The following is a 23,854-nucleotide window of genomic DNA, read 5'->3' as shown; positions in this document are numbered from 1 at the left end:
AACAATGAAATGAAGGCAGAAATAAAGATGTCCTTCAAAACCAACGAGAACAAACACACAATGTTCCAGAATCTCAGGGACACATTTAAAGCAGTCTCTAGAGGGATATTTATAGCAATAAATGTCCACATGAGAAGCAAAGAAAGATCTAAAATCGACACCCTACCATCAAAATTGAAAGAGCTAGAGGAGCAAGATCAAACAAATTCAAAAGCTAGCAGAAGACAAGAAATAACTAAGATCAGAGCAGAACTGAAGGAGATAGAGACACAAAAAAACCCTTCAAAAAATCAATAAATCCAGGAGCTGGTTTTTTGAAAAGATCAACAAAACAGACAGACCACTAACCAGATTAATAATAAAAAAAAAGAAGAATCAAATAGATGCAATAAAAAATGATAAAGGGATATTACCACTGATTCCACAGAAATACAAACTACCATCAGAGATTACTACAAACAACTCTATGCACATAAACCAGTAAACCTGGAAGAAATGGATAAATTCCTGGACACTTGCACCCTCCCAAGCCTAAACCAGGAAGAAGTCAAAACTCTGAACAGAACAATAACAGGGGCTGAAGTTGAGGCAGCACATAATAGCCTAACAACCAAAAAAAGCCCAGGTCCAGATGGGTTCAAAGCTGAATTCTACCAGACATACAAAGAGGAGCTGGTACCACACCTTCTGAAACTATTCCAAACAATCCAAAAAGAGGGAATCTCTACTAAATCCCTTTATGAGACCAACATCATCCTGATATCAAAACCCAGCAGAGATTCGACCAAAAAAAGGAAACTTCAGGCCAATATCCATGATGAACATAGATGCAAAAATAATCAATAAAATATGGGAAATCGACTGCAACAGCACATGAAAAAGCTTATCCATCACAATCAAGTAGGATTCATCCCAGGGATGCAAGACAGGTTCAACATATGCAAGCCTATAAACGTAATCCACCACATAAACAGAACCAAAGACAAAAACCACGTGATTATCTCAATAGATGCAGAAAAGGCCTTTGATAAAATTCAACAGTCCTTTATGCTAAAAATTCTCAATAAACTAGGTACCAACAGAACATATCTCAAAATAATAACAGCTATTTATGACAAACCCACACAGCCAACATCATACTGAATGGCCAAAAACTGGAAGCATTCCCTTTGAAATCTGGCACTAGACAAGGATGCCCTCTCTCACCACTCCTATTCAGTATAGTATTGGAAGTTCTAGCCAGAGCAATCAGGCAAGAAAAAGAAATAAAAGGTATTCAATTAGGAAAGGAGGAAGTCAAACTGTCTCTATTTGCAGATGAAATGATTGTATATTTAGAAGACCCCATCAACTCAGCCCAAAATCTCCTGAAACTCATAAGCAAATTCAGCAAAGTCTCAGGATACAAAATCAAAGTGCAGAAATCACAAGCATTCCTATATACCAGTAACAGACTTAAAGAAAGCCAAATCAAGAACATACTACCATTCACAAATGCTACAAAGAGAATTAAATACCTAGGAATACAACTAACAAAGGATATAAAAGACCTCTTCAAGTAGAACTACAAACCACTGCTCAAGGAAATAAGAGAGAACATAAACAGATGGAAAAATATTCCATGCTCATGGTTAGGAAGAATCAATATTGTGAAAACAGCCATACTGCCCAAAGTAATTTATAGATTCATCGCTATCCCCATCAAGCTACTTATGACCCTCTTCAGAGAAGTGGAAAAAACCACCTTAAACTTCATATGGAACCAAAAGAGAGCCCTCATAGCCAAGACAATACTGAGCAAAAAGAATAAAGCTGGAGGCATCACGCTACCTGACTTCAAACTATACTGCAAGGCTACAGTAATCAAAACAGCATGGTACTGGTACCAAAACAGAGATATAGACCAATGGAACAGAACAGAGGCCTCGGAGGCAACACAACATATCTACAACCGTCCGATCTTTGACAAACTTGACAAAAACAAGCAAAGGGGAAAGAATTCCCTGTTTAATAAATGGTGTTGGGAAAACTGGCTAGCCATGTGCAGAAAGCAGAAACTGGACCCTTTTCTGACATCTTACATTAAAGTTAACTCCAGATTGATTAAAGACTTAAACATAAGACCTAACACCATAAAAACCCTAGAAGAAAACCTAGGTAAAACCATTTAGGACATAGGCACAGGCAAGGACTTCATGATTAAAACATCAAAAGCATTAGTAACAAAAGCCAAAATAAACAAATGGGATCTAATTAAACTCTAGAGCTTCTGTACAGCAAAGGAAACAATCATTAGAGTGAACTGGCAACCAACAGAATAGGAATAAATTTTTGTAATCTACCCATCTGACAAATGGTTAATATCCAGAATCTACAAAAAACTAAAAGAGATCTGCAAGAAAAAAACCAATCAACCCATTCAAAAGTGAGCGAAGGACATGAACAGACACTTTTCAAAAGAAGACATTTATGAGGCCAACAAACATATAAAAAAATGCTCATCATCACTGGTCATTAGAGAAATGCAAATCAAAACCACATTGAGATACCATCTCATGCCAGTTAGAATGGGGATCATTAAAAAATCTGGAGACAACAGATGCTGGAGAGGATGTGGAGAAACAGGAACACTTTTACGCTGTTGGTGGGAGTGTAAATTAGTTCAACCACTGTGGAAGACAATGTGGCAATTCCTCAAGGATCTAGAAACAGAAATTCCATTTGACCCCGCAATCCCATTACCGGGTATATATCCAGAGGATTATCAATCATTCTATTATAAAGACACACACACATGTATATTCATTTCGTCACTGTTTACAATAGCAAAGACTTGGATCCAACCCAAATGCCCATCAATGATAGACTGGACAAGGAAATGTGGCACACATACACCATGGAATACTACACAGCCATAAAAAACGATGAGTTTGTGTCCTTTGTAGGGACATGGATGAATCTGGAAACCATCATTCTCAGCAAACTGACACAAAACAGAAAACCAAATACCCGATGTTCTCACTCATAGGTGGGTGTTGAAGAAGAAGAACACATGGACATAACATATCCCCCGGGGAGCATCACACACTGGGGTCTGTTGGGTGGGGAGGGGGAGGGACATGGGGGGTAGGGAAGTGGGAGAGGGATAACGGGGAGAAATGTCAGATATAGGTAACTGGGGGACGGAGGCAGCAAACCACATTGCCATGTATGTACCTATTGTAACAATCCTGCATGTTTTGCACGTGTACCCCAGAAGCTAAAGTGCAATTTTACATACACACACACACACCAGGACCCTGGAATGGAGATTAACCAAGTTCTAATGGATCAGAGAAAAAACTTCCCAGAATAATAATGTCCAAGCTAAATTTTATTTCTCTCTCTCCCCACTTTTATATATATATACACACATACACATATATACATATACATGTATGGGTATATACATATATATGCATGTACATGCATATATACATTTATATGTATACATTTATACATTTATACATATATACATATACATATACATATATATGTATATGTATGTGTGTGTATATATATATAAAAGCGGGGGAGAGAGAGAAATAAAATTTAGCTTAGACATTATTATTCTGGGAAGATATTTCTCTGATCCATTAGAACTTGGTTAATCTCCATCCCAGGGTCCTGGTATATAGCCACTATATAAATATTTATTAATGTATGAATAGAATAAATAAAATCTATGTAACAGAACTCAACACTCTTGTCAATAAAAGTACTGGGAAACATTTTCTTGGTATAGGATTGTACAAAAACTTTCTTCTTACTAGAGTGCTTCTTATAGAATTGGTGATGTAGCACCAATTCTATAAGACAATTCGTAATCACTAGTATTTTATTATGAACCACTATAGTTAAATAATAGTAAATTCTTCAGCAAATGCTGGTAGCTCTTGAATGACTATATCCAGAGCATCTAATAGCCCAGTGAATTTTTAAAAATTTAAGAACCTGAAGTATATATGAGAATTTCTATGACTTGTTTCATTTGAAATGTAAGATTTGCCAGATCGAACATTACTGGATTCTAACAGATTGCATAAAAAATAAAATTATGGCTTCAGAGATGATTTTGAAGAGGGCAGGGAACACCCCAAGTCCTGATTGTTGCTAATGCAGTTCAAATATCTATGGAATAGATCTATTCTGAGAAACTTTTAAATTTTTGTTTGGTTTTATACAGTAAATATATACTCTAAGACAAAGTTCTTGAAATACCTAAACTGACCAAAATAAGTAAGTAGACAAATTTTCAATAGACTCAAAACTTGGTAATGGTACCTATTTATTTAGCTATTCACCAATACCTTTTGTGGTTCTATGTACAAGCCTAGTGAGAATGAATCATGCCTTACCATTAAACTATTTTTGGCAGAAGCATTGCAGCAAAGAAGACGATATATCTAAGTAAGCAAAATCCTCATTGAAAAATAAAGTGCCATATATTCCAAATGAAAACTCTTTGCCTTACTGTTAATAACTATATCTCTTTAGAAGGGAATTAAAGGTATACTACTTAACCAATAGAAGTTGCTCAGGCTCAGGGTAGTTTTACATTTGTGAGTTTACGACATTCAAGGATTGATTTTTCAGCTATGTAGGTAAAGATTTATCAAAATACCAAGCATAGATCTTTTTCTTAAGAGATGACTTGAAGTAACTCAAGTTCATAAAACTGACCATAAAAACTTTCCCTATGCTGGAAACAAATCGCAATCAGAACGCTAGCTAGTGAACAAGGAATCTGAACGAACAAATGAAGTAAGATTAGATAAACGTTTACTGGCATTCCTTCATTCATTAAACAACATTTCATTAAACATCCGTTATGTTTCAGGCTTATTATAGATATTGAGAATACAGCAGTGAACAAAACAGATGAGGTCTTTTCTCTTTCAGAGCTTATATTTTCGTAGGAGAAACAGATAATTAACAGTAATTTTTGTCTGTTTTATTTACCAAAATATCCCTAAGCACTTGAGTAGCACTTGAGTGCTACCTGGCATATATTAGGTATTTGACAATATTTGTTCTTTGGATGAATAGTGAGTGGTAAAAACATTAGCATAATTTCAAATAGTTTTATGCACTAAGAAGAAAAAATAGAGTAGTGATATTATCAAGGTTGGTAGGGGAGAAGACAGCTAATTTAGATTGGGTGGTATGGAAGATTAAATAATTGCTGGGTAAATATTTAGCCATTCTTCTCCTCACCTCCATGGGAGAAATAGGCTTTTTCACCCCACTGATGTTGAGTTTGACTGTGTGACATGCTTTGGCTTTGGCTTCATGGAATATGGAATGTGCTTCCCTGACCCTTGACCTTGGAGTTGACCATATAACTTGCTTTGGAGATAGCAGCAGATAAGACACAATCAGAAGCTTGCAATGTTTACTGGTTTGGGCGTCTCTCTTGTACTCTGCCACTGACATGAGAAGAATATGCCTTGTTAACAGTTTCTGGGGCCAATCACAGTTTCCTTTTGAGTTTTGGAAATTCTGTTCAAGTGGCTTAATTTCTTTCACTAAATTCAAGGGCTTTGATTTTTGAATATGTACGCTATTTTCAATAATCTCTCTATTGATGTGTGAGTCATAAATATAAAAGGAATGAATGAACCACATTGCCCGATGGTGGAGGAAGTGAGAGAAAGATTTTTAATATCAAAGAATATAATGATGCAAAAAGGTATATGTAAAGCTGCTGTTGTTCTTAACAGGATTCTTAAGTAACTTAACCAGTAAAACCAACTAAGAGCAGAAGGAGAGGGCATGTTTGTTTCGTTCCATGGCTGAGCTTTGTTCCATGGCTGAGCTTCACTCCAGACAAGATACTTTCATTTCAATACATGATATATAAGAAAAGGAAAATGTGAACCACAGGAATGAAATAAATATTGGGGACAAAGTGTTGAATATATCAGAGTCACACTAAATCTTAAATGAGTAAGTACTCTAAACTACAAAGGAAAAACTAAGCCATAAAGTTATTTTAAACGTCAAATATCCCCACAGATGAATAAAAAGCAGACATTTAAATTTCTGTAAAATGCCAAGGAAGCTATGATTAATATGCTCCTAGTACATGGTGTTAATCATATTATACATGTAAAAATTAAGAAAAAAACATAGTTAAAAGAATAGTGGGACTATTTTATGACTCAATCTCAATGTACACTGCTGGATATAGGGTTTATCCTGGAATATTTTACTTCAAATCAGATGTTCATAAAATCATCCATATTGGAAAAAAAGTCATCTGGAAAAGACTCAAATGGATTGGTGGAATCCAGCTTTGCAATTTAGTAGTATAATGCCCTGAGCACAACCTTCTCTAACAACCAGAACATCAACATCAAAGATGTGATAAGAACCTGCGAAAAGAGATACCAGAAAATCTACATACTTAGTACAAAGTTAAGACAGAAATCTCTCCTTGTTCAAGCTTAACATATGTGTGACTTAATTTGATAAACAGTACTTTGATGTCTAGTTTCTCATTATTTTCTTCAGTTTTATATTTATAATTAGAGTCGAAAAATAGCAGAGGCCATGGATAACAGGTTCAATAGCAAGGAAATGGGGAGGATAGAAGAAACAGATTAATTGATTAGAGGGACACATAAATACAGGGAACAGGTGAGCCAAGGACTTAAGAAGCAATGGAGATCTAATCTAGATAAATTCAGTAGAAAGAAATTTTATCAAGTTTTTTTTAATTTAGTAATCTTTGTGGCCATCATTCTATGAAAAACGTACTATAAATCCCTAAGTAATCAGGGGGAAAGACTACTGATTAACACAATGATAAGTTTAATCACATACATTTACAAAAAACTTAAGAACTATTTTTAGTATAACTACATAGAACCCAAAATCTAATCTATCCAAAGTATTACATATCCTTTGAACAGTGTTGTATAACTTAGGCATTAACTGTAGAAAATCTCAGATTACTCGAAAATGAATAATATTATGGTGGCCAAGTTGCAAACTTTCTACAAAATGATGAACCTACAATTGCTAATGTTCTGTTCTAGTAAGAATGAAACCCACCTAGTTTAACTTCAAAGGATCAGTTTTAGAATTAGCCAAAACACTAAGAAGCTGGAAAAATATTTCTTCAGTAACCATAGCAACTTGGGAGAAATTACCAAAGAATGTGGTGGCCATTTGCAATGTTTTCTGATTTTTGATATCCTCCCTATGTTTAAAAAATTTCCAGCCTTATGAAGTATGATTCCCCTACGTAAAATCCAGAAGACTCAGTTATCTAGCCTGCTCTACTCCTAAGGCTCCACTAACCAGAGTCAAATGTGCAAGACTTTGATTCATAAGTGAGGAATTAGAGGTCTCTGTATAGCACCTATTTTGCTTGTGAGGATGGTAATAGAAGTATCCAAATTTGGGGGATGGAAATGGTTGAACTATGCAATAGTTTCTCCTAGTGCTTGATGGGAATGTGCAGCAAAGAGTGGTTTATCTTTAAGACAGTTTTGCAGTATAGTTTTTGCTGTTGTTCATGGAAGCTTAACCTTATTTTTCCAGCCTTCAAACACCTTGGTTGCTTATCTAATATCTTTTTAATAAACTCCTCTGCTGCTTAGCCAGATGAAAGCAGCTTCTGTTATTTAAAAGAAGAACCTTGATCGATATATAAATTGGTTCTAGAAGTGGTTGAAGACAATATAACCTCAGGAAAAATGGAAAGATTTTAGTTACCTGGTTATGTAAGGGTTGATGGCTCTAAAAATCCAGCTAGTAGTCTTAAAAAAAACGTAAAATCTGGTAGTCTATGATGTGCAGTAGCAAAGTAACAAATTACTAACTATAGCCACTTGAAATAAAGTGACTATTGAAGGCAAGACTTTCGGTGGCCCAAAATTGGATGCTTCTGTTACCAGATCCAGGGGCTATGGACAAGAAAAAAATATAAGGAACATGAAGAATTCAAAAACAAAATTAGTTGCTCCCAATTTCACAGAACAGCTTTAAAAATATAAAGTCTTATGATGCTAAATTCTCAATTCAAGCAATAATCACAGTCACCAGCTACTCCCTAACATTGCTCCTCAAAGGGTAAAAGTCAGTATCTGTTAACAACAGTGTCTCTCTTCTGTAGGCTACGAATGCTGGTAGGCTACATGACTTTCAACGTTATGGGACGCTGAGGTAGCAAAACTGAAGTAGACACACCTCATTATAAGAAGCAGGAGGAAATAGTTACTGTTATTGCTAGCATGGTTGAGTTGTAATCAGAATGATCTGACCCGCAGGGGCATTGGCTTTGGGTACTTGATCAGATTAACCACATGAACAAAGCTGACATGCATCCAAAAAGAGTCCAATTTAAAATTATAAAAATATCCAGACTTAATGAACAAAGGCCTGACATGAGCTACTACAACAAAAATTTGTAATGGCTTCTCCAATTTCCAGTCCTGAGTCAATTCACATACCCAGGGTTTTTTGAGTGAAGGGGAGACTGCACATCCTTGAAAATGTCTATTGTAATAGTATCTCAGATAGAAATTATAAATCTTCAGTTTGACCTTCCTCATCAAGGTAACTACACTGGAGAAAGGGAAATACCAGGTCTTTTACATACCATTGTATAATAACTTGGAACCAAGACTAAAACTGAGGACCTAGAATACCACCTTGTACTACTGGTCAGAATGAATTCTTTTCAGAATCAAATGGTGAATGAAGTTTTCATCTAAATCTGTCTCATATCCAGCCCCAGGGCCTTAAACACATAATATAGTTATCTCCAGAGTATGTAGTGGACATTAGATAAGAGTGATTTATAAGAGGCTTAATCAGATAGTGATTTCAAATGCAGCTGCTGTTGTAGATGCACATTTAAAAATGTATATTTAGAGCTCTTAGCACCAGGTATGCAACTATCAATCTGGCAAATGCCTTTTTCTCTGCATCTCAATAAACAAAGAACACCTGTAACAGCTGTATTTATATGACAGGTAAAATAGTAAACCATTTCATCTTAGGGTTTTATACATCATTTGGCTCTGTACCACAATATATTTCACAAAGATCATTAGTGTCTCACCATCATATATGACAACTACATTGATATGCGTCCAGAACCTAGAAAGTAGGAAACAGTAAATACTCAGGATTATTTGGCAAAGTATACCTATGAATCCAATAAGGTGTAAGATATAGCACATGAAAATGTAAGAACTATACCTCAGTAAAGTTTCTGGAGGTCCAGTGATCTTGAGTATACCAGGATAGTCTTTACAAAGTTAAAGGCAACTTACTGCACCTTGCACCTCCTATTGCTAAGAAAGATGCACACTGCTAGGTGGAACTCTTTGTGGCATTATACATTGATTTGAGAATCCTGCTTTGCCTATTTATGAAGTGACCTGAAAGCCTCTAGTAGTGAGTGGGTCCCAGAGTAAAAAGGAGACTTCCATGATAGTCCAGACTATAGCGAATCTACCTGGCCCTAATTAATGACCAAAAGGGTCAATGGGTGTTAGAACCATTAGCAGCTCATTGAGATGCTATGTGGGGCCTGTGGCAAGTTCTAATAGAGGAATCCCAGCAGAATTCTCTAAGGTTTTGGAACAAAGTCATCAGGCAGGAAAATCTTAACCCTTTGAAAAGCAGCACTTAGTTCATTACTAAGTATTATTAAAGATTGTATATTTGACTGTGAAAAAACAAATGTGACCTGATCTGCCCAAAATAAACTTGTTTTAGCTGATCTGCCAACCTACTAAACTGGGCATGGTCAAGTAGAAAGCCATATCAAATGACTCTCATACACACAGACAAAGATTCAAGATTGTGACAGAAGTTGCATGAATAAACCACTCACACTCTCAGCAATACTTGTCTGGTGGTTGGGTGCCACAAAATATTTTAGGTCATCCCCTTTGAAGACAATGAATGAGCACATTTTTGTTTTTTAAGGGATAGCTTGAGTATTTTGTTATTTTAGTTGATATTACTGTTATTACATATAAGTATGGAAGAAGAATGTATTTTGAAGGTTAGGTTTAAATATTAGCAATGGGTATATATTGATGTTGGATAGCCAGGTAATGCATATTTATTAAGTTTTCTTGTTTCAGCACTTTTTGAAAACCCTTACATGTTGGCACATATTCCAAGCATATAAGTTCTGTCCCTTTAAGGCAAAATCCACAAAAAGTATTTTCTTAGCTGCTTTTGTGTTCAGTGTACATAAACAGCCATGTGACAAAATTCTACTTTTCTTCCCAATTTATCTAGGTCTTATTGAAAAAGCAAAAATTAGATGGAGCCTGTAAAAACAGAAAAGTATACTAAAATCTTGTTAGTGGAAAAAACTAGTAATTCCTAGAATATTATATAAAAAATGTGTAAATTATTCAATCAGTCTTAAAAATTTACCAAGCAAGATCCTGCAATCTCACTTATAGTCTGCAGTCAAACAAAACTAAGTTAAAATCTTGACTATCTTACTGATCTTGGGTAGTTATCTAATTTCACTGGCTCTCAATTTTCCTTACCTATAAAATGCAGATATTATTTTAGGGTTGTTTTGAGGATTAAGTGAGACAGTAAATATAAAGTACCCACTACAGTATCTTGGATAAACTTGGCACCCAATAAATGGTGGTTGTTTTATATTTTTTCCTAATATAGAACATTTTACTTAAACAATTTAAGTTTCCATTTAAGTTGAGTGTTTCTGGGTATTTATTTAGTTTTGAGGTGATGTTGAGGTGCTGTTTTCTGGGATTCTATATTGCTGAATTTTTATAGCAAGCAACTTTTTTTTAGTTGAACAAGTTCACATCTTTGAAACTCTTCTCAAGGATGTATCTTTAATAGTTCACTCTGAATAGTGATTTCCATGAAAATAATATCTTTTCCTAAATTAGAAACAAAAAACAACATAGTTTTATAGTTAAAGTATATAATAAAATATATAGTGGTAACATGTGGGTTCACTGTTGTCTTGACCAGTCCTTTTCTATATTACTGAGTACCTCCTGCCCTTCTAGCTTGCTTAGCTATTGATATTACAGCTGTAATTCTTCACTGGTTGTAACTACTATGGGCTTTAATAATTTTGTTCAGATGTTGGCTTCATCTTGGATAGTAAAGTGAAATGGCTAGTACACAGGAAGTTGACAAGGGCAGTTGGTGTGATGTAGTAGAAAAAGCACTGGATCAAGTCTTAGCTATGCCATTATTAGATGTAATCTGAGAAAAGTAATTTCTATCATCTGATTTTCTGGTTTACAAAAGAATAATAAACATGCAAGTGATTATAAGAGTCAACATACATAATAAATCTTTATAAATTTTAGTTGCTAAAAAATATGTATCATTATTGAGAATAGGATTGGCTGGGTGCAGTGGCTCATGCCTGTAACCCCAGCACTTTGGGAGGCTGAGGCAGGTGGATCACGAGGTTAGGAGATCAAGACCATCCTGGCTAACACAGTGAAACCAAATACACAAAATACAAAAAGTCAGCTGGGCATGGTGTTGCACCACTGTAGTCCCAGCTACTCAGGAGGCTGAGGCAGGAGAATCGCTTGAACCCAGGGGGTGGAGGTTGCAGTGAGCTGAGATGGCGCCAGTGCACTCCAGCCTGGAGGACAGAGCAATCTGTCTCCAAAAAAAAAAAAAAAAATACTAGGATATAGGGTCTCTTTATTGGTTATTTTATTTGTCCTTGTAGCCTTAGCACAGTGCTCCAAGTATTAAGGGTATTCATATTTCTTTAAAGAATGAAAAAAAATGTATACTGAAGCTTCTCCATACATAGTTTAAGATGGGTTAGCAAAAAGTATACACAGATGCATGCTGTGTAAATATATAGATAGACAAAGATGCTGGCAATTTGTAAAACCATTTCATTCTTCATTTCCTTCTAGACATTTTAATAGCATGGGCTAGAGTGAGAACAGTAAAGGTAATTTTGCGCCCTTAATAAACAGCTCACAAATAAATGAAGGTCTTTCAAATATATATATATATATATATATATATATATATATATATATATATGTTTATGCACACCCACCCACATATAATCTATATACATATGTACCTTCATATATACAAACACACATACATACACCTACACCTTCACACACACACACACACACACACACACACACACACACACACACTCTCTCTTTTAACTTCTAAGGGTGGTTGAAGGGCATATCAATATGATAAACCAAAATAAATTCATCCATCTCTGTTGCCCCCAATAATCTGAGCTTCCTGAGCTGAGATAGTATAGAATTGTAGAATTGCATCCAAAAGTTATGTCAAGAATCTAGAAAACAGACTTCTTTACAACCATTTTAATATATAAATTTGCTTATTCTTTTAAGAAAGCAAATTCTTTGGCTTTTCACAGACTATTTTTCCTTTTTTATTATATAGCCTAGTCCACATTTTATTTTTCATTTGACAGAAACCAAAAGTCCATCCTGATCATCATAGTCTTAAGTGATCTTCTAGAATTTTGTTGTCAGTTATTGTCAGCTTAATGCATTTGGTCTTTATTCAAGCACTGCCATGTGTCAATGGTGTCTATTATTGCTTCAAGCTATTATTTTGGCCTTCACATAATTACTTAAGGAGTATGTTCTTATACATTCCTTCCAAAACAAGGATTTAAGCTTTAAAAGATACGGTGCTTCTGGTCTCGCTCAGCTTTTTTAATCTGGCAGCCATGGCTTAGTGCATTACAAAACACAAAAATGAGTCCCTGTTATCTTCTTGTTCTTGGCTTTCAATCTGAAATTTTCATTCTTCTTTTCAGACCTATTCATAAACTTTTGTTTTTATTCTTTAATTCCACATCTTGCCCACAGAGGTAGTTTGCTTAATGGTCGAGGGCTCACACTCCAAAGCCAGACTATCACTTTCTAGCTTTGTGATACGGGAGCTAATAATATCTATTACTGTGGGTAATGAACACACACACAAACTTAAACTACATCTTTAGATGAATTCCTGGAACCTGGGAAATGCTATGTAAATGTTAGCTTTCATCGTCGTTGTTGTTGTCATCATTTCAATTTTAGGGGCCTTTTGACAGCTACTTCTTCATCTAGGATTGATCTCTGATTTTCCTTCTTGACTAGTTTTTGTTCTCAGCATCTGTATTACTAGATTTTCTAGCCATTCTGGGTAAAAATTACTTAAGATTTGACCCATCTCAAAAAGCTAAACCTAATCACAAGCCTTCAGTGATAAGACAACTACCAGGTGTGCCAATTCTTGACTGCCATGGTCTATGACTCAAAGCTGAACCTCTGACTTTGTTATTTTTGTCTTTAATTTAAATCAATTCTTATTACCATCTAAGCTTTAAGAAATAAGTATTATGCACTAATGAAGAAAAGGTTATCTGAATACATCTTTTTTTATACCCCTGAATTGAAAGGTTTGTTCGCTTTTGTTTTGAGATGGAGTCTTGCTCTGTCGCCCAGGCTGGAGTGCAGTGGCATGATTTTGGCTCACTGCAACCTCCACCTCCTGGGTTCAAGTGATTCTCCTGCAACCGTGAATATAAAGTTTTAAAGTTAAATCATTTCACTAAAGAATAAAGTTAGTTATCATTATAGTAATTCAAAAAGTGATTATTTAGATGAACATTTTGAATCATTAGATAAAAACAGACATAAATATTTTCACATACTAGATGTCTCCAAAATCTTTATGCTCACTGTACGTTGATTAGAATCCATCCAAAAACCAATGAAAAAAACTGCATTAACCACTATACCACACTAATTTTTATGTGTACATGCATAAATTTACATTTTAAGTTAAAATATATTTTATATTCCTTGATACAGGAATAATGGGAGATAACCTAAGCACTGGGCTTTGTCTGTAACATCATCTCAATTACCCCACCATCGAAACAGAAATAATCAACAGGGTTGTCTCACCAAAGTGTGTGACTGTCAGTAAGTGTTTTCAAGATTATTCTTATGCAAGTGAGAACAGCTACACAAGAAAGACCACCAAGAAGAGTGTTAAAATAAGGCTGGTGCTGTGGCTCACGCCTATAATCTCAACACGTTGGGAGGCTGACAGGGGTGGATCACCTGAGGTCAAGAGTTTGAGACCAGCCTGGCCAACCTGGCAAAACCTGATCTCTACTAAAAGTACAAAAATTAGCCGGGTGTGATAGCGGGCACCTGTAATCCCAGCTACTCAGGAGGCTCAGGCAGAAGAATCACTTGAACCCAGAAGGTAGAGGTTGTAGTGAGCCAACATGGCACCACTGCACTCCAGCCTGGGCGAGAGGTGCAAGATTCCATTTCAAAAAAAAAAAGACCGTTAAAATATAAAGTGGGAGATAGCAATAAATTTCATTTCAAAGTATAATTTGTAAAATAAACTGTTAAAGAGTTTAAGATAGAAAAATAGTGCATAAATTTTAAAATCATAATTATATTAACCTTAAAAAACTATAAAACCTTTAAAATATATTTACTTCATTGGCTTTATCAACCTCTCTTTCAAATCAATTTTTCTACTCTTTTAATTTAAGGAGAAGAATAAATTTGTGACATAGTTGAAACATCATTTGGTAAGATGGTTAGTACTGGATATTTTTCTAAATCCAAATACTTTTCCATTTGTTTATTGTACCACCTGAAATGATAAAATTGTACAAATTTGGAAGGTAAATTTCTGATGATTTAAATTAAAATACAGCTTATGTAGAGTAGGCTAAATCCCCTTTGGCATCAAAAAATGAGGTACAACTGAAAGCAGGCAACAATGAATGTAAGGGTATAGTATGCTTTTTAATATGCATTGGTCACATAAAAACATTTTCAAATATGAAACCCAAATCAGAAGTTACAAGGACAGATGCTTTAGACCACAGATGCTGAATTGTTAATGAGCTACTTCTTGCACATCCTCCAGACTGGACAGAAGCAAGAATAATTAGGATGAGAATGGTGCAGGAGGCTGGGGAATGTCAGTAAAGTGCCATTTTTCTCTACTGATGTATAAATACTGTATAATGTAGCTACTATGATACAACTGATTTATATCAAGAATTAAAAACCCGACAAGAGGTTTATCAATTGTCAAGAAAAATATTACTCATAGTCTTAACAGAATTTTAGGACTTTAAAAGTCATTAGAGATCAGCTAATCAAATTCCACATTTCTAAGAAGAGAAGCAAGGGACCATGAGATATTAAATAACTTACATTGAAATAATGGTTTATTCAAGTTAACTGTGTAACTGACCAAAAAATAAGGAAAGTTCGTTTTGTCTAAATATTATCTTTTAATAGTTGGAGACCAAACACCAAAGAATATTTCAGCAAAACTGGACTAAAAGAGCCATTTTATAATGTAAAAATTCTGACAATGCACCACAAAACCTTTGAAGTGAAGAAAATTGCTTCTTACTCTTCTCTAAAAACCTAAATTAAAAGGATATTCTAAAGTGAAGGTTATTTTCCTGGAGGTGATTTAGAAAACACAGGCAATAATTTTGTTTCTTAAGAGGAAAAAAAATACTATTTTATTACATTTGGATGAGATTTTATTTTTTAGGAATCACTGCTTGGCTCTGAGTAGTTGTTGCTTGCTGAATGTTATTCACACTTCCTTCCACATAGCAAACTGATGTGTACCAGTCTTAACTTGTGGGATGGGTTGGAACTCTTCGTTCTAACCCAAGGGCTGCAGGTCATTATAAACCACAAATTATTCCTCCCTAGAGAAGTGTCAGAAATATATTCTTTCGCATCTAATTTTTCTGCCATCTCCTTTTATTAAATTTTATGGCACTAATGATCAGATATAATGTATTATAATACCTTATCTGGCAATTAATACAAAGAGAGAAATCTTCTCTGGAATAGCACTCAAGAGACTTTAATTATCTAGTTACCCTGAGGCATATGAAGCGAGTAAAAATTTTAAAGGGCTAAAAGGAAGAAACTATTCCCACAAGATAATTTTGATGATTTAGAACAGGAGTTGATAAACATTCTTCTGTAAAGAACCAGATAGTAAATACTTTGGGTTACATACCCCGATGGTCTCTCTCAACTACTCAGCTCTGCTATTGAAGCATGACACCAGTTAGTGTACAATACAAAAGCGAATGAATGTGAATGTGTGTTTCAATTAAACTTTATTTACAAAAGCAGGTAGCAGGCCAGATTTGACTCATGAGTTGTAGTTTGCAACCTCTGCTCTAGAATTTATAGGGATTAAAGACAGTCTGAAATCAAAATTTAAATTTTAATAATACATGAGGCCAACAAACATATGAAAAAATGCTCATCATCACTGGTCATTAGAGAAATGCAAATCAAAACTACATTGAGATACCAGCTCACGCCAGTTAGAATGGCGATCATTAAAAAATCTGGAGACAACAGATGCTGGAGAGGATGTGGAGAAATAGGAACACTTTTACACTGTTGGTGGGAGTGTAAATTAGTTCAACCACTGTGGAAAACAGTGTGGCGATTCCTCAAGGACCTAGAAATAGAAATTCCATTTGACCCAGCAATCCCATTACTGGGCATATATCCAAAGGATTATAAATCGTTCTACTATAAGGACACATGCACACGAATGTTCATTGCAGCACAGTTTACAATAGCAAAGACCTGGAACCAGCCCGAATGCCCATCGATGATAGACTGGACAGGAAAAATGTGGCACATATACACCATGGAATATCATGCAGCCATTAAAAAGGAGGAGTTCACATCCTTCGTAGGGACATGGATGAACCTGGAAAACATCATTCTCAGCAAACTGACACAAGAACACAAAATCAAACACCACATGTTCTCACTCATAGGCGGGTGTTGAACAAGGAGAACACATGGACACAGGGAGGGGAGCACTATACACGGGGGTCTGTTGGGGGGAGGGGGGATAGTGGGGGGGTGGGGAGTTGGGGAGGGATAGCATGGGGAGAAATGCCAGATATAGGTGAAGGGGAGGGAGGCAGCAAATCATACTGCCAGGTGTGCACCTGTGCAACAACCTTGCATGTTCTTCACATGTACCCCAAAACCTAAAATGCAATAAAAAAAAAAAAATGTAAAAAAAAAAAAAAAAAAAATAATAATAATAATAATACACAATATGTCTTCCAATGCAAATCACTGTACTTGCAGGTACCTCACTGATTCACAGAAAGATTAAATGTATTTTTAAATCTTTTTAGGTTTTCCTGTTTGCCTTTTCTTCTCTGTTATATAGTTATATTGGAAATGTCTCAATCCATTAAAAATTAGATAATTTCTGCCACATTCAATGAAAAATTTAGGAGTGCTGAGGCTGCAGATTACCTTTTTGATTCCACAGTAAAGTTGTGAATTCAATGTAATCTTCTTTTTTGTCAGGATTAGCATGAGAGATTTTACAGAAAAATTTCCCAAAAGAGCTATCAGGTCGAATTCATATAAGAAAGGCATTTTTATCACTAAAACTAATTAATCGATTTATATTATCTTTCTGATTGATCATTTTAAAAGCTCTCCTTATTTGGATATTTTCATTACACACTAATTTTTGGTTATGATTATGACTTGGACTAATACTACAAGTACTATATATCCGATGTAGTAAATAATTTAGGATGTAAATTGAGTGTAAATTACAGTTTACTTAATTAGTACATGTAGAGGTAGCCCCTTTGTCCTAAAATGTTTAGACCAGACAAATACTAGGTATTTATAAAGTTTAGTGACATCTCTATTGATGTGACACGTAAAAATTGGTAAAAAGCATTTAAAATTAAAATATTCTCTGTGGAATTCTAACTTTAATTCTAGTATAATTCTGAGTATAATGTTACTACTCAACAAGAATGGATAGCCGATTAAAAACTTATTAATTTCAGATACACAGAAAAAGCTATGTAACCCTATATAGCAATTTATAAATCTACTGTGTTTTATATTGTCAGATAATCCATAAGTTATTTGAAAATAAAGCATTTGGAATTTTTTATTCTGTGTTTTTCTGTCTTCTAAAAGACTAAAAAAAAGATGTAGGAAAAAGACTTCATTTCAAACTTTTAGTGAATTTGTGAATTTGTTAAGAGTATGGTGATGTCTAATGAAAGACTGCTAGACAAAAGACATAAAAGGTAGGACCTAATACAACAGTAGACTTCTTCCTTCAAAGATTTTCAAAACTTCAAGAACAGAAGATTACTTCACAGGCTGAAATTCAAGCTCAGTTGGAAACAAGGTCTACTGGGCTTTTGAGTTGTCTAATGCTGAAAATCTCAAGTTGACTCTCTAGTTTAAAAAAAAAACCTGGAGAGGGGAAAGGAAAATTTTTATTCTGGAAATGTGTTATTCTCTGATGCAAATAGAAATCCATCTTCCAAAAGAAGAAGCAGATGTGAGTTACCCTAATTTAGTCTTTTGGAAACAGACAAGAAGATTATGAATTTGCTAAAAAAAAAACTATTGTTTTTCCTAAGTATTAGTTTATAAGCTCTGAGATACTTTTTTTGTGTTTGAAAATTTTCCAAACTCCAAGAGAGTCATAAAAATTTACTCAAAACACTGAAATACATTTTCAGAAGGGTATAGGGAATCTCAATTTTTTTAAAATTTACATAATAAAAAGGTTAGTAATTAGTTGGTGCTTTCATTTCTAATCGTTTATTCACTTTCTTTTTTATAGCTTTTCTATTTGGAGAGATACATACAAATATTAAAAATATTCCACAGTATGTGTTATTAAAACTTTAAAATCCCAAAGTGGAAATAAGAAATTTCCTACAAGTGTACTGATTGAATCAGTTTTAATCCTCTGTGAATTAATAACAGAAGTGAAACAAAATTTTAGAATTCACATTATCAACTTCAGAGGAAAAGAACAACAAACACTAAAGAGCATATTTTAAAATTAGCAGCAATAATGCTGTTGTTTCCATTTTCTATAAATAATGTGGTAAAAATGATAACAAGCATAACACGTATTTATTGAGCTCTTACTATAACTGCTATTTTATTACATGTATTAGCTCATAACAATTCTGTAATGTAGGTATTAGTATTATTATTCTTAATATATAAGGAAATAAGCAAAGAGAAGTAGAATATCAGTGCAAATGGAACCTAATGTGATAGTTTGTTATTTTAATAATGTCCCCACATATGGTAACTGGTTTACTGACTAATACAAATGAGTATTAGGCCTTTAACATGATTTGCAAGAACATACAGACTAAATGTCAGAGTACACGGACAGTTCTTTCCAAAGTTAATTTGCTTCATGCGGGGACCAGATATCTCTTAAAAAAGCATTTCTTATTCTCCTTATAAGCACTTCTTATGGTAGCCACATAACTCAGTTTGACAGGAAAATAATTTTATCTTCAAAATTCTTTTCCTTTAAGAAAATCTTCCATGTCAATCAAAGAAATGTTAGTCTAAAATAATCCTATGAATGAGTTTGCTTTGTTACATAATTTCTCATTCAGATTTAGAGCTCAAATAAGGAGTGGCCATATACTATTAAGACAAGATACTAAAAATGGGGAAACAACCAAAATATCCATTGACAGATGAATGGATAAAGAAAATATGTATAACCAAATACCACTCAGCTTTAAAGAAAATTCTGCAATACAGAACAGCATGGATTATCCTTGAGGGCATTATACTAAGTGAAATAAGCCAGTTACAGAAAGATACATTGCTGGTTCTATTCATAGAATCAAAGTGGACCGGTGGATACCAGAAGATGCGGAGAGAGGGAAACAGAAAGTACCCAAACAATGGCATAAAGTTTCAGTCAAGCAAGATGAATAAGCTCTAAAGATTTGCTGTACAACACTGTATATCTATAGTCAATGATAAAGTATTATAGACTTAAAATTTTAAGAGTAGATTTTTTTTTTTTTTTTTTTTTTTTTTGAGACGGAGTTTCACTCTTGTTACCCAGGCTGGAGTGCAATGGCGCAATCTCAGCTCACCGCAACCTCCGCCTCCTGGGTTCAGGCAATTCTCCTGCCTCAGCCTCCTGAGTAGCTAGGATTACAGGCACGCGCCACCATGCCCAGCTAATTTTCTGTATCTTTAGGAGAGACGGGGTTTCATCATGTTGACCATGATGGTCTCGATCTCTTGACCTTGTGATTCACCCACCTCGGCCTCCCAAAGTGCTGGGATTACAGGCGTGGGCCACCACGCCCGGCCAAGAGTAGATTTTATGTTGTGTTCTTACTAAGATAAAATAATTTTAAAAAGAGAAGATGATGAAACAGGATATATCCACAAGAAGTCTTGAATTTATTTCAAACTTATGTTCTTTCACAGTTGCAATCACTGTAGCATATAAATTGTACCTATAATTCCTTTGCTGCATGATTGCTTCTGAACAAGATTATTTAAAATAAATTCTTTGTGGGTACATATAGAAATAGGAGTTTTCTGTGAACATAATACTCCTTGCAAAGCCAATTGATTCTTTTGGCTCAGAATTTTCTCTTTAGGAGATTAGGCACCTATCAGGAATTTGTTTGAGTAAAAATGCTTTAAAAAACACCCTGAGGTAAACTGTACAAAGATTTAATCCCACACAAAATGTTTCTGTGAACGGTTAATTTATCTGGAAAGACTACTTAGTAATTTTTCACTCTAGTGACAAATTCTCCTTTGTTGAAACCTAATTGTAGCCATCAAGAGGTGGAAATTTTCTTTTTTCTTTTCTTTTTCTTGGGTTCAAGAGATTTTCCTGCCTCAGCCTCCTGAGTAGCTGGGATTACAGGCACCCACCACCATGCCTGGCTAATTTTTGTATTTTTAGTGAAGAAGGGGTTTCACCATGTTGGCCAGCTGCTCTTGAACTCCTGACGATGATCTGCCCGCCTTGGCCTCCCAAAGTGCTGGGACTACAGGCATGAGACACCGTGCCTGGCCTGATTTTCTTTGTATCATACCAAATTTGACTTCAAGTTAAGAGTATTAGACAGCTGGGAGTGGTGGCTCGTGTCTATATTCCCTGCACTTTGGGAAGCCGAGGTTGCTGAATCACTTAAAGTCAGGAGTTCAAGACCAGCCTGGCCAACATGGTGAACTTCCATCTCTGCTAAAAATAAAAAATAAAATTAGCTGGGTATGGTGGCAGGCGCCTGTAATCCAAGCTACTCAGGAGGCTGGAGCAGAAGAATTGCTTGTATCTGGGAAGCGGAGGTTGCAGTGTGCCAGGCTGGGCGACAGAGTGAGACTCCGTCTCAAAAAAAAAAAAGAGTATAGGACTAAAGTAGTGTCATAAGCTTTTAGTATACTACTTGAACTACCAACTGCAGGATAATATCTTACATTTTCTATTTATTTGGTCATTTTGACCAATTAAGTTTAGCTATTTTGTCAAATTTTCTCAGACACAGTATATGCTTGTTTTGTTACATTATGCAATGCAATGTATATTTGCAACATATTTACACACAAATAATACTTAAATATCATATTTATATGATATATAACATACATTAAACATATAAAGAAAACATCCTAAAACACTGCATGTAAAAATTTTTATTTTATTATATATATTACAGAGAAGATTACAGTAAACATCTAATGTTAAAGAATTTCTTATTCTGTGTATTGCTTAGAGGACTGAAGACTTGTTGAAAAGACAACAAATCAAGTTAGATCCATTATTTTCAGGCTCTGTTCAGACTAACATTAATAAAAGCAAATTGTACAGAAATGCTATATTTTCAATGCTTTAATATGCATTCTAAATTCTTACAAGTGTATTGTGAGTTATGGTTTTGAAAGGACACTATGGCAGAAGAGCCTGAATTTGCTAACTGTAATTAAGTCCATTAGAACTACAGTGGTGTTAATACAGTCAGAAAGCTTAAAGGATAAATAGAAATTAAAAATGTATAGCAAAAGACTCTACAAATGTAGAACTGTCTATTATCTTTATGAGTAAAGTTAAATTGGAAATGCTATAGGTCATTTCTAGGAGTCTACCAAGAAATTATTCACTGTTGCTTTCTGCTGACAGATAAGATTTAATCTTGTAGACACAACTATCAGAATATATAATTACATCAGAAAACATCCTTAGATGAAAATTCGTAGGTTAGATGACACAGGACATTTTAAATATCTTATAACTTCACCTTATTGTATGGAAGTCACTGACTGAGTTTATTGAAGCACAAATTAAAACTCTTCAGGAGATACTTACCCTTTTCTGTTCTTTTATATACTCTAACAATTCATCTCTTGTTCTTTTCACTGCCTCTTCCACAGCCTTTTCACTTCGCTTCTGCTCTTCTATTATTGCTGCCTTTACAGTTTCCTGTTTGCGGGAGAAGGCAAAACAGTCAGGGAGGTAACCAGTATGACATATTTGTGGCCATTTCATATAAACTAAAAATCCTCTTCAGTGGGTTTTAGCTCATTCTATTCAAAGTGTACCTTTACACAGGAATAAGAACTTACAAACTCTTTTGGGATCTATTAGAGATTTCACAGAACTCCATTTCCTAAATTGAGTGAAGGGAAAGGAATGGAATATGCCATTTATTGCAGGGAGTGCCTGACAGACTCCAATGGCTTCTTTACCAACCTTTCATTTGATGTTTACATGATTCATTGCCTTCCTGTATTTTGCACTATCCACATAAGACTTCCAACTTGTGTTTATTCTTCCAGGAACACTCTAATGCTCTAGCTGTTTTATTCACGTTTAATTTTGGCATCATACAATAATCAAGTGTGGTCTGAGTGGTAAGATTTACAGCTAGTTTGGTCCTCTTGCCAGGTTAAGATGCTGTGAACTGGACAACATAAGTAAGAGGTAAAAATTCCACCCAGTGTGCTAATATTTGAATGAGAGATCTAGGGAGGGAAATGGTACTCCCCATTTATTGAAATAGTAATCAGGAACCTAAGAGATTTCAGCATCGCAAATACAGCAAGAAAGCTAAAATTCTGAAAAACTACAACACCTCTCAGGAAGTCATAATACTTTCTGCTAAAATAGTGTATCATGAATTGGAATGAATGCCATGAAGCAAAATCTTTTCATTTCCATCTATTGGTACCACCTTTTTAACTGGACATCAAGGCAATCAATTGGAAAATGTTTTGAGTTTCTCAGAATATTTCTTCAGTTTTGATTCTTGAAGGTTCTTCATTTTGTAGAGTGCATGTATGACTTTGCTTAGTTGTCCCCAGTTAATTTTAGATATTTATATATAGCTCAGAAAATATAAAATAACATCAAGGATTCTCTATTTCAAGTCTATTTAGTGTAAAAAATTTAAATGCGTGCGAAAATATAAACACAAAGCAACACACACAGAGATATTTACTTTGGACCAATTCAAAAAGTGGAATCATTTTGGGCCAAAGGATATAAACTCAATATATCTTTTGATATTTTGTACAAATTTACTCTTATAAGCAGCACATAAGAATGGCTATTTTCTTGCAACCTTGATAACATGTATTTTCATCAGTTTTTAAAATCCTTGCTTACTTAGGGAAAATGACATCTAATTTTATCCTGTATTTTTTAAAGATTGCTATGTGATGTTGAGCATTTAGTTTATAGGAATATTGGCAATACACGTTTTCTCTTGTCATTTGCTTGATCATATCATTTATCACTTTAATATAGGTATACTTATTTTTTTATTCCCTTCCTTATAAAATTAACTGAAAATTCTGAAAGTCTTTGAAAAATTTCACTATTTTATTTTCAGTCATTGAGTATATTAGATATTGGCTCCATTAGAGTACAAAGCTGCTTCCATAATTAT

At 34.7% G+C, this 23,854-nt stretch overlaps 1 protein-coding gene across 11 annotated transcripts in view; it reads right to left on the bottom strand.

Annotated features, from left to right (window-relative positions):
- The window catches only part of CCDC91 (coiled-coil domain containing 91), a 388,228-nt gene that overhangs the window by 70,505 nt on the left and 293,869 nt on the right, over positions 1–23,854 (bottom strand). For all 11 annotated transcript variants that reach the window (XM_012474260.2, XM_021674873.2, XM_064377392.1 and 8 more), the window contains one exon: positions 22,273–22,386. In XM_012474260.2, coding sequence (XP_012329683.2) covers positions 22,273–22,386 — 114 coding nt within the window. The remainder of the gene's footprint in view (positions 1–22,272; positions 22,387–23,854) is intronic.

Source organism: Aotus nancymaae, unplaced genomic scaffold (genome assembly GCF_030222135.1).
Source record: "Aotus nancymaae isolate 86718 unplaced genomic scaffold, 86718_ANA_hifiasm-v0.15.2.pri h1tg000016l, whole genome shotgun sequence".
In the NCBI taxonomy this organism is placed as follows: domain Eukaryota; kingdom Metazoa; phylum Chordata; class Mammalia; order Primates; family Aotidae; genus Aotus; species Aotus nancymaae.
This window is presented reverse-complemented; position numbering and strand designations above follow the sequence as displayed.